This window comes from Dermacentor variabilis, unplaced genomic scaffold (assembly GCF_050947875.1).
Source record: "Dermacentor variabilis isolate Ectoservices unplaced genomic scaffold, ASM5094787v1 scaffold_17, whole genome shotgun sequence".
In the NCBI taxonomy this organism is placed as follows: domain Eukaryota; kingdom Metazoa; phylum Arthropoda; class Arachnida; order Ixodida; family Ixodidae; genus Dermacentor; species Dermacentor variabilis.
This window is the reverse complement of record NW_027460335.1, coordinates 4,292,794-4,305,377: the sequence shown is the minus strand read 5'-3', so window position 1 is coordinate 4,305,377 and position 12,584 is coordinate 4,292,794. Positions and strand designations below refer to the sequence as shown.

The following is a 12,584-nucleotide window of genomic DNA, read 5'->3' as shown; positions in this document are numbered from 1 at the left end:
GTAACAGAGTTCGACGTAACCGTCGGACCAACTTGGGTCAATGGGTATGCGGCAATGTGTACATACGTGCCACTCTTCAACGAACCACTTTCACGCCCACGTGGGTCAATGTAGACGCGCGACTGGGCAGGTACCGCTGTTCGAAGAAACTCTTTGACGCCCACTTGGCGCACTGGCTGTGTGGCAATCGGTGTGTCAAGGTCTTCAACGAACGTATTTGACTCCAGCTAGGGCAGGTAGGCACGTGCCACCGGGAATGTTCAGCCTACACAATGACGAAAAATATCCCTTAAATTTATTCGATGCTCGTCGGAATCGAGCCCACGTCACAAGGGTTCCTCAAGGACGTCAACCCGACGCATTACTAGGCTGCACCACCATGCATTAGGGTTGTGACGCTTTTCAACGAACGCTTTCAGGACAACGAGTTATTGAGCTGTGCCACGAATGCACAAAGGGCAACTGAGCGTGTACAAGCATGGGAACAATTCTCAGGGTTCACAGGCACCGGCGCGCCTCCCTTAAGGCACATTCACACCGAAAGCGGAGCGTCTAAGCGGCCAAGCGGATTTTCTACGCGGTGAGCGCGCGTACGCCTGTTCAGACCGGACAAGCTTGCCTGGCGTCCCGCGTCGCACGGAAGGCGGGGCATCTCGCAATTTCTTTAGCAATGTCAGGGACGTGCCGCCATCTCGCGGCACTTTGGGTTTGTACGCGCACTTCCGATATTTTTTTCGTCGTGGGTTGGCGGGCTCCCGTCCGCTATCTACTCCTGCAAAATGATGAGCTCAGACGAAGAAGACGAGATCGTTGTCATTTTACTCACCCCTTGCGTAGCGCTGTTACACATATTGAAAAGCGACAACACAAGACAAGGACAAAAAAAGTATAAAGCGACGACACGGCGCCGTGTCGTCGTTTTATACCTTCTTTTATCCTTGTCTTGTGTTGCGCTGTAACAAACCGTACTATGAATCCCAACCAACTGGCCCAACTTGCCGTTTTTAGGCTTTTCAAGAACATAAGCGAAAAGCCCAGAGAAACACATTTGTTTACATTCGTTCACCAGCGCTTCCTCAGTGTCGGGCTCTGATTGGCTGCGGCCAAAGCGGCCAACTTGTCCGCGCGGAAAAAATCGATCCGGGCGCGATCCGGCCAAGCGGCCGCGTATTTTCCGCAAAGCGGAAAATCCGCAGCCGCTTTGCCGGATCCGCTTGTCCGCTTGTCCGCTCCGCCTTCGGTGTGAACGTGCCTTTAGCGTGTCGGAGCCCCCCCCCCCCCCCACGCATTCCTCGGCAGTGCCGCTAGATGGCGCAGCATGTCCAGCAAGGAGCGGGAGAGACGTGTCCGGTTCCGCGTAACGCGTTTCTCAGCTTTCGCACGTAACGGGGCGCGATGCATTGCGGAGCCTACGCGCAGGTTTCGCGGCGGCGGCGCTAGATGGCACCGAGTGTTTTACAGCGAAGCCGTAGATGGCTAGCCTATTAGTCCGTCTGTGCGTCGTCTGTCGCCTACACGCTGAAAACTCCTTCGGCACGACCCCATGCGCACGCGCGTAAAAAAAAAAGAAGAGAGAGAGAGGCGCTCGATTGGCTGCTCTAGTCGTGACGTCGTTGCTCTCCGCCGCAGCCGAGCGCGCGCGCAGCAGTTTCTCTCCGGCTCCGAAATTGGTAGGCCACACTTCGTACGCACTCCTTAGCAGCAGGCAGCTTTCGATCAGCAGCGCCACGAGCAGAACCGGGAACGAGCTCGTCTACGCCGTGCCGATGCTGCAGCCCGGGCACAAGAACAGGCTCGTGCAGCCGAGCGCAGCCGAGTGCAGCCAGCAGCTGCGTACCGAGGATCCGGCAGCCTTGCAAGCGGTCGTTTAATGAACCGTCGGGATTACCCAGTGATGAACACAGGGGCCGCACGTTCCAGCTTCCCTGGTTTACCACGTGCAGGGGCTGCTTAGGTGGTGATTATTTAGAAAAGTGCGAAACAGGAGTCCCGCTGTAGCACACGCCTCATACGCACCTGGTTTCGAGGGTGGCAATATGTTGTGTCGCAGTATTGATTCAATGCTAACGCGTTACCGTCTATACAGACTTCGTGGGATGGCTTCTGCCACAATTTTTATACGAGTATATAACGTTGCTACTTAGTTAATTTGATTTCGGTAATTGTTTCTTCGAAACTGTACTCAAGTTGTCCCTCTCTCTCTCTCTGTCTCTCTCTCCCTTTTATTTATTTATTTGCACAGCATGATGTTTTCTCTCACGTGGCGTTGTTTCGTTCTGTTACTTCTGTGTAATATACCGTGCGAGTTGAAAGATATGTCTGAACGCAAATAGGAATAGGAGCCCTTTGCGATTCCTATCAGCCATTTATTACCGTTTATGAAACAGAAACAAATAAATTTCCAACTTCGGCTTCTTTTGCTGTCTAGCCCAACTCTCAAAGCGAGCTGCTTGCTTAACACGGGAATACAGAAAGTGCGCATCGCACAGCGATCTTAGAGCGCGCCGCCACGCACTCAAGGAATGTCACTATTCCATCCTCAAGGAGTGACATGGAATATGCATGAGTGAGTGGTATTCAAACTGAGTACACCAGTGTGCTGACAAACGCAAGTCGCCAAGCATTCTTACGAAAACAGTGTAACAGGAAACGCCAGCAGCCTGAACCGAAGTCAAGTTGAGAGCCTATCAAGGCCCACTGGTGTCACCCACACAGAAAGCTACAGGCCAAGAGAAGTACAAAGTACAGAAGACAGGCGCCGCAATGAGGAATAGGCGACCGCAAAGCCTTCGTCAAAGAAAGCAATGCCACCAAGCAAACGAAAAAAATTGGAGGACGCTTAAGCTTCGCCTTCAAGAGTGGAACGCGATAGCGTTCCCGTCGACCCGCCAAGGGGTGTAAGACAATGGGCTACGGCGCAGCGACTACGCGTCCCGCATCGGACGCGGTGAGCGTCGAGCAACGCAGCGTTCGGCGCGACAACGAAATGTGCGCCTGAGCAAGCGACGCACGCCTGAGCCTTAGAAACAGCTCGTTTCTAAGGCAAGACCGCGTTCACTAGAGACGCTTTTGTACCGCTTTGAAGCATCGAACTCGTGGCTCAGTGGTAACGTCTCCGTCTCACACTTCGGAGACCCTGGTTCGATTCCCACCCAGCCCATCTTGGAAGTTGCTTTTTATTTATGAAGTGCCTGCCGTGATTTATCGCTCACGGCCAACGCCGCGGACGCCGACGCCGACACCGACACCGACGCCGACGACACCGGCTTTTCTGCGACACGAGCTCCTTAACGCTATCGCGTTAATATCCTCTAGTCCACACTGCGAAGCAACATACACGCGTGGAGCTACTGGCGATAAAGTACAACGCACGGCGAGGAACCGCACTGGTAACAGTGTGAGAAAGAATACAAGTTCCCCTACTCGTCATGAAGTCAGCTGTGGTCATGCACACCATAGTTTTCTTTCTTCTGACAAAGCCATGCACGTACATCCGGAATTCCGCTGTGCACATGGTGCGTCTTATCATTTCGTGCCCCCCGTAAGTCTCCTATTGAAAGCGGTCACTTTCTTTTAAGTGCAAGATGCGCAAGCGAGGCGTAATTCCGCGCAAAATGAGCGAAATCAGCGTTACGAGGAGCTTGTTTTTTTTATGTCAGCGCCACAAAAGATGATGGCCTCCTGACCGCAAAAGGTGGCCGCACACAGAGCAGTTAACACGCATGCTGCGGTGATCTGTGTGATCGCAGCAAACTTACACCGACTTGCTTCAACGTTTGCGCTTTGTACTAGCCCCGAGATATTTAAGTGGCGCCCTCTCGCGTGTGACGTCACAGGGGGAAGGGAGGACTCAATTGCCGCTCCGTGCTTGCTCTCGTAGTCTACGTGAAGGCAACTTGACCGAATCGGCCGACCTGGTTTGTTCGAGTTCTTGCGATGTCAGCGTGGAAGCAGAACAGGATGTGGGGAATGTTGCGGGACACCATTCCCTGGGAAACTGAGCAGAGTCCCTTATAATTGCTTCTGGCGTCGTCTGCTAGTCACCAATGTGTAGACGTGCGTGTACGGCGTTGGTTTCTCGTCATTGCTGTTCCGTTGTTGTGGTGCACTCGCAATGATTAGTCGAACCTCTTCCTTTTTTTTTTTTTTTTGACGATCAGCTGCCTCATTTGGCCTTCAGCTGCTGTGTCTGAGCTGTAATACTTCGTTTGTCTGTCCAGCGAGTGCTGCGCGTCCGGTCGCCCGCTCCGTTGACCACAGACATTCCAATTTCGTGGCTGCCCAGCGTATCAAGCACATCACGAAAATACGTTCGATTGGATTCCCAGGAAACTAGGGGGTCGCTGCGTAGCGTTAATGCAATCACTGCTTTAGCGGCATGGCAGAAAAATCAGGTCTGGAGCGTCTTATGGAAGGGCGGACAAAATTAGTGGGCAAAACAATGTTACGTTGCCTTTGTGCTGCAATGCTGGCCTTGGTAAGATAACTTTAATCGAACTTGATTATTTCCGTCATGACACAGCTCGTTCCTGTGTGTTAGTCGAGTCAGCGTAACCCTTTTTTTTTCTCTTTGCTACTGCCATGGTTAGCGAACACATTTTGTGGCCGAGGCTCATACAGCGAGGTGAATTAGAGCTATCGCATAACAAACAGAAGCGACAACCTTTTCTTATATGACCGTTTTCCATATATTTTGTTCTGTAAGCGTTTCATATGTCATCATCATCATCAGCCTGGTTACGCCCACTGCAGGGCAAAGGCCTCTCCCATACTTCTCCAACTGCCCCGGTCACGTACTAATTGTGGCCATGTTGTCCCTGCAAACCTCTTAATCTCATCCGCCCACCTAACTTTCTGCCGCCCCCTGCTACGCTTCCCTTCCCTTGGAATCCAGTCCGTAATCCTCAATGACCATAGGTTATCTTCCCTCCTCATTACATCTCCGGCCGATGCCCCATTTCTTTTTCTTGATTTCAACTAAGATGTCATTAACTCGCGTTTGTTCCCTACCTAATCTGCTTTCTTCTTATCCCTTAACGTTACACCCATCATTCCTCTTTCCATAGCTCGTTGCGTCGTCCCCAATTTAAGCAGAACCCTTTTCATAAGCCTCCGGGTTTCTGCCCCGTACGTGAGTACTGGTAAGATACAGCTGTTATATACTTTTCTCTTGAGGGATAGTGGCAACCTGCTGTTCATGATTTGAGAATGCCTGCCAAACGCACCCCAGCACATTCTTATTCTTCTGATTATTTCAGTCTCACGATCCGGATCCGCGGTCACTACCTGTCCTAAGTAAATGTATTTCCTTATCACTTCCAGTGCCTCGCTACCTATAGTAAACTGCTGTTCCCTTCCGAGACTGTTAAACATTACTTTGGTTTTTTGCAGATTAATTTTTAGACCCACGCTTCTGCTTTGCCTCTCCAGGTCATTGAGCATGCATTGCAATTGGTCCCCTGAGTTACTAAGCAAGGCAATATCATCAGCGAATCGCAAGTTACTAAGGTATTCTGCATTAATTCTTATCCACAATCCATCCACCCACTCCAGGTCTCTGAATACCTCCTGTAAACACGCTGTGAATAGCATTGCAGAGATCGTATCTCCCTGCCTGACGCCTTTCTTTACTGGAATTTTGTTGCTTTTTTTACGGAGGACTACGGTGGCTGTGAAGCCACTATAGACATCTTTTAGTATTTTTACATATGGCTCGTCTACACCCTGATTCCGTAATGCCTCCATGACTGCTGAGGTTTCGACTGAATCAAACGCTTCTTCGTAATCAATGAAAGCTATGTATAAGGGTTGGTTACATTCATACGTATTTAAACCTAAAGCAAGAAAATTGGGAAGTTTAGATTTTCAGGTAATTGACCTAATAAGTAGTTGGAGCACTAAACGCACAATAAAAGAATAAAAGAGGGCGGGGGAGGGGAGGGAGACCGTACAGAGGCTCAATAAAATGTTCAAGGACTTTCCTGCATTTTCTTTTTTTATAGCTTAATATTTGGATTACGCCATAAAGTCGTGTCTAGCGAGTGGCTCCCGGTAGTCGGAAAGTGCCTTGAAGAGAAATGTTTATGTAACCTAAACAAATATAGACGTTTTGTATGAGAAATTGGTAATGACATTTGTTTGCGAGTAAATGGCGCAAAGCATGCTTGACGACTGCGAAACAGGACAGAACGTAGTGCAACTAATGTACGAGATAAACCATTTGTGAGTGAAATAATGCCACTTAAACTTTTATATATACAACACCATGCGAGTAGAAATATAATCGAAATGTAAGATTTGCGTTCAACTACAGGGGCGCTATAACGTAAAGCTATTCCAAACTTTTCTATTTCAATTCTGCAATCAGCCCTCCGCGATTGCTCAAAAACTTTTTTGGACCACCCCCTTTTTGCCTGTCTGTCACACCGCGTCACGAAAACCGCGATAGCTCCCCATCTGATATAACGTGTACACACTCATTATGCACGATGTGACCGCAGACAAGAAAAATAGTTATTTCTGATTCGACGCCTTTTTCCCATTAGCCCTCGGCTATTGGTCAAGATTTTTCGAGCTGCACCCACTTCACCTGCCTGTCACGCAACGTCAGAAAACCGCGAAAACTCTCCGCGTAAAAGTGACGTGTACGCGTTAAAGATGCACTAATATGCCGAACAAAACTGAATCTTCTTCTGAATAGCCGCAGGCTGCCCCGTGCCGAAAGGAATAAAAGATGGCTGCCACCGATCAATGAGGCACTGGGCCGGTATTTTGTAGCGATGCCTTTTCCGATTCTATGCTTTTTCAGGCTTTTCGCGCTTGGCCAGTGGTCAGAGCGACGGTCTGCCCACATTATCAACGGGACCAGGCGGCCGTGTGTTGTGGTTGATAAGAATAGCATAGAATAAGGCATAAGGCATCGCTACAAAATAGCGGCCCTGGCTACTCGCACCTGCCGGAAAGCATGGGATTATTGGCGTATAATAAATATTTCTGCGTTTGCTTATAACTTTTTCGAGCACTTTCAGCACATTTGCGACCTCGTTCTACCAACGCTTCTTTGCTGAGGGTCCGTTTTAGCGTCGTTCGTACGCTTCTGTTGCATGCCGCCGCGATTTTCGACCAGCCACCGCAAGCTAAGTAAGGGAAAGCGGACCAATCGCAGACGTTGGCACGACCCTCTTCCTCCTGTTATCGATTTTCAGTGCACTGGCTCGGCCACATCGAATCCCGCTTCACTTGTGCGTGCTCCTCGCCTCTTGTCAGGCAATTAGATAAGACAAGTCGCTTAGTGTGGGCAATGTTATTCGTTTTTCAAGCAAACAAAAGTGTCCTCCTATAAACGAGAAGAGCGTTTGATTGGCCTGTTTAGCAAACCCTGCGGGTCACCGCCCGATGCTTGCGTAGGCGGTTGCGCAAATTTGACGTTAGGAGGTTGGAATAAAAACATATTGGAGTAGCTTTACGTTATAGGGCTCCAGTGTCGCTATGTCGACGTGAAATGTTGCGAATGAGCCCTGTTGCGAATCAGAGCAGCGCTGGCTCTGATTTACTCGCACGTCAAAACGTTTTATGACTAAGTCGTGACGATGGCTGTGGTTCCTGCGATTCCTGCGATGGCTGTGGTTACATATATATATATATATATATATATATATATATATATATATATATATATATATATGCCGAAAGCCCCACACGATCATTAGGCACGCCTTAGTGGAGTACTCCGGAATAATTTTAACCACCTGGGATCCTTTACCGTGCACCTAGATCTAAGTATACACGATCGTTTTTACGTTTCGTCTTTGCCGGGGTCGAAACAGCGACCACGAGCTCAGAGCGCAACGCCCTAGCCACTGGGCTAACACATCGGTTGGTTATATGAAAGATGCATAGATATGTAAGGCTTGTTGTTGCATTAATGTAGGCACTTATAAAACTAAAGCTAAAAAAATACAAACAGTGATTGGAGAGCGCTCGGCTAATCGAGCTCGCTGTCAGAGCAGATGCATGAAAATGAAGCTATTCTAGCCGGAGCGTAGCAGGCGGCAAAGGCTAATCCCCCGACTGACGTCACCGCAGTGCCGTTCGCAGCGACGCCATCGGTCATGCAAGAGCTTAAAAACACATCACGTATGCGATAACTGTATCAATGCAATAATTATTTTAGAGCATCAGTTGCCTTGCATGCACTGCTCTTATATTAGTAAACATCTTAAGACCGATAATTTGAGTTGCCCCTCTATGCGGCTTAATTGGAGTTTGCCAACTACGAAGGATCTCGATGAAGTGTTTACTGCGCGTACTTGTCGGACGAATATTGAAAAAATGAAAGTATCTTTACGATTCGGAACTGAAACGATTGACCCACTGACATCAGCTACCGCTTCGGTGAGCGGCAGCTGCAGGCTCTCGCGTTCACACGATGACGACAGACAATTACGTCACCCGATGAGGAAAATCGCCCCACTCACCAGTTTCTCGGCGGGTACAGCTGATTCGTGCTCGTCGCGACCAGCGTCGTGGTGCTGTCATTGCTATTTTAGAAATTCCATTTTTTTTTGCGTTTCACAATCCAGAAAACAATCCAAAGCACGGTAGGCGATTGGCCGGGCAGGGTATAGTACCGTGCGGAACAGCGATGATTTCATGCCAGGTTTGTTTGGGTTGGCGGCGGCGTTCAACCAGCAGGGCACGGGGCGGGTCGTTGCGATGGCGTGCGATGTGGTTGGGAGGAGGGGGGAGACGTGTAGAAAGGCAAGGGGAAGTCGAGGGGAAGGAACGAAAAAGGGATGGTGAGAAGACGCCACGGAAGCAAAGGAGACAAGAAGCAAAGGAGACAAGGGGAGAGGTAAAGGAATCACGATGACAGGAGAGATTGAAGCACACAGAGAGGCAAGGCAACATAACGCAAGATGCAGAACGAAAGGATCAAGGAACGGGCGAAAAGAGGAAATGAGCGTGGAGAACATGGGACGTAAAGAGTGCACGGGACAGAAAGGATCGATCAAATAATGCGTTGAAGATAAGAGCAGGGAGAGAGCAGGAAACAAGTGAAAGGAATGGGATTCCATGAGTGAAAGGAGGACATTAGAAAGATTATATATATAGGGAGAGAGGGAAATGTACGGCAAATGTGAAGGTGCAGATAAAAAGTGTAACGTTTAACGCACGAACAGCAGGATGAGAGGGAGTTTGACGCGGGAAAACGCACCATTCCAAGCAAAGGAAGCAAGATGAACAACGTTACGGAGAAGGACGGAGAGTGAACAAGCGCAGGCAGAAGAGATAACAAGGAGCGTTGCAAGCAGAGCGCCAAGCAGTGTCGTCGACAGACAGCAAGGCGTTTTACGACAAGGAAGGCAAGCGCGCGAGCAGGAAGAAAAGAAAGAAGGCAAGAAAGAATGAAAGAAAGAAGGAAGGAAAGCGGGGTGGGAAAGAAAAAAAGAAGAACAAAACAGCCATTAGCATCGATCAGACGTAAAGGGCGAAAACAAAATTGCGACAACGCTGCACAGAGAAAAGGCAAACAAGAATCTACTGAACACATAATGTAAAACAAAACATAAGGTGTTGCATAACTCGAACCCAAAGTAATCAACCACTGAACTTGCAGAAACAAAACTAAAACTATTAGCCTTATCGTGTGCACGGGGTTGTTAGGCATCACTTGCAGATAAGCGAGGCCCAACAAGACGCCACACACAGCACACAAACAGCATACGAAGGCAGGAAACACAGGGAGGTGGGGGTGCTCATGAGAATATATATGAATGCTGGAGGTGTCGGAAAACTCGTAATATTGATGTAAGCGCTTACAGCGTGCCTCGCAGGCGAGTAAGAGTTCCTCGTGCTGTAAGGAACCGGGCTGTCCCGATTAAGCGTGCAATGTGCGCCTATTTTAGCGTACGCAAGTGTAATTCCACCAGAATAAGGTATCTCACACGCAGGCTCAGAAAACAATCTGCGTGACGGATATTCCTTCGTCACGATACTAAACCGTACATTCTGCTTAATCGGCCCCTGCTGTGTCCATAGAGTACGATGTTAAGAAATTCAACAGGCTAAACCGAGCGCCGCATTCGATTTGTAATTAGGGAGGTGTGATCTCTCGTGACTATATACAAAACGGAAGGCTGCACCGCTGTTTGGTGGCCAGGCGGAGTCCTTTGAGATCCAGCGAGGCTACATATATAGCGGTTCTGCAACCCAAAATTTGCTGCAACCTAATGCGACAATCCAATAGTTTGTTTTATTCCTCTCATAGAACAAACTGCTCCATCAACGGAAGAGCAGTTCCAACAGTCCACGGTGGCTCTGTGGCTATCCTGTTTAGCATCTGAGCCCTAGTTCGCGGTTTCGATCCGCGGCCATGATTGCAGCATTCCGACGGGGGCGAAATGCAGAAGCTACCGCGTGTGACTGGGGTCGGGTGCCACATACAGTATATACCGCAGGCGGCCGAAATCAATCCAGACTCCTTCACTGCGGTATCTCCGACAGCACAACCGTGCTGGTTTCGGACGATAAACCGCATCAACCAGCGAGTCTACACGTCGCAGAGTGATCAGCGTGAGCAAATGCATCGTCACTGTCATCTGACACGAATACACATCGGAAATGGGTGGTTTAGATAAAAACGCGTGGATGCAGCGCATTGCAGACGTAGTCCACGGGCTGACTTCGCCGTGATTCTTTGTGCACGCAGGTTAGACGTTATCCAAGCGGCCATCCGCCGATTTTGCCAAGAGAAAGCATACTTGCTTCTTGTCAGCGCCAACTTGAAACTAATAAGACCACCTTTGCTCTTTCAAGATCATTGCTTGATGATTTCAGCCGACACCGTCAGTTCGTCGCGGGCAACAAGCGAAAAAGTTCAGCGTATACTAACGGCGGTCGCCTCAAGGGAAGCTTCATGACCTTCGCTGCTTACGTTCTTCTCGATCGATAGACCTGCGCTTGCAAATATTACGATTCGCGTAGACGACCAAGACATTGGCCGATTCCCCATTTCCCCATTTTCCTAGCGCGATACTGCAGAACCGAAAGAGCTACAAGCAACGGCTTGTTTCTTTCTTCGTGTTTATGCACATCTGAGCAGCCCAAACACGAGGGGTGTCCCCGTTATTTTGTGCACCGGCCGCTGGAAATTTCGTCGAAAAGTTTTGGTAGAGTCCACATGAACGATACTCAATCTTCAGGGTCTGCAGCCGACAGTTCACCCTTTCCATGGAGCAGACGTCGCGTAATAGCAGCCTGCTTTGAAACTTTCCCTCGGCGCAGCTACCGAAATAAACTTACAACCCAGAGCGCCAACTGTCTCTGAATACTACTTGGCAATGCGCCCAAGTTCCCACGGCAAATCATCAAGAAGGAATATAAGCTCAGGCAGACCCCAGTCGTAGCGGATGGTTTGCCTCCCTGCTTTCCAAGTCCGGCGCGGTTTTCAAGGGCGTCCGCGATCACGGTCGGCGAAACACGCAATATGTATGCACATACTCAAGCGGCGCATTCCTGGCGCGATAGCGAAAGTGCATAGGACGCACAAACGTGCCTACTACGCTTCACACACACACACACACACACACACACACACACCCTTTCGAGTTATCTCGACAGCGGTGAGACGTACCACGTCGCCCCGTTGCGCCATGCGCCATTTTTATCGTCTAACATGCGTATTGCGTAAGTTCAACCACGGTCAGGTTGTGGTATGTTGCGGCATAACCATCTTTTCGTGCATATCAAGAAGAAGAGCGCTGTTAGGCATAAAATTTTCCGGACGGCGTATAAGTATGCTAACGTAAGTACGTTAGTACGACTGTTTAGGTTTGGACACGCCACGATCGCACGTGCATTTCTCTTGCGCGAACGCTCGCTAACCATTCGAGCCGCTTGGTGCAAGCGCGATGTTGCAGGTGTGCCATTTTCCATTAGGCCAGAGAGGCGGGAAAAGAATAGACCAACCATATCGCTGCGTTTCGCGTCGCAACTTCTTGCTGCACACACGTGTAACACATCTCTCACCACTCTTACGTCGACATAAATCAAACATCACCCTCGTGCTCGAGACATCGCTACGTCGACGTCTAGCAGAACGCATGATCAGCTGGGCGCATTCCGGCATAGCTCGTAAACAGTGCCGTTAATATGCATTAAAACTCTAGCATGTGCCACGCATAAACATAAGCATTACAGTAGATTACACGTTGCATAGCATGACAATAAAGACAATTCTACTCAAAGCATTTAGACGTGTAGAATTTATTACACGAGTCTGTGAAGCTTCGGTTCACATAAGTTTGAACAAATTAGTTTTCATTTGCATAAACTATTCTAGCAAAAAAGAACCACTTGTGTCACTGAACCAAATTCGTTTGTCAGCGTTGGCGTTTGCATGCGTTAGAAGAAACAAATAATAATAAAGAAATGATCGCGTAGCTGTTCTTCACCGCAGACCTCCATTGCTTTACAGAAAAAACTCAATCAATTCTGCGTCGGAGCGCTAGAGTGGTCACGTAGTGTCAAACAAGTGCTGCGTTCTGGGCGGCTTTGCCGGCCCGCCGGCGCAACTGGAAGCT

General features: G+C 49.2%; 1 protein-coding gene across 5 annotated transcripts in view; it reads right to left on the bottom strand.

Moving 5' to 3' along the window:
* Nucleotides 1–12,584, bottom strand: part of LOC142568142 (uncharacterized) — a 322,514-nt gene that overhangs the window by 225,535 nt on the left and 84,395 nt on the right. For all 5 annotated transcript variants that reach the window (XM_075678214.1, XM_075678212.1, XM_075678213.1 and 2 more), the window contains exon 7: nt 8,478–8,540. In XM_075678214.1, the coding sequence (XP_075534329.1) occupies nt 8,478–8,540 (63 nt within the window). The remainder of the gene's footprint in view (nt 1–8,477; nt 8,541–12,584) is intronic.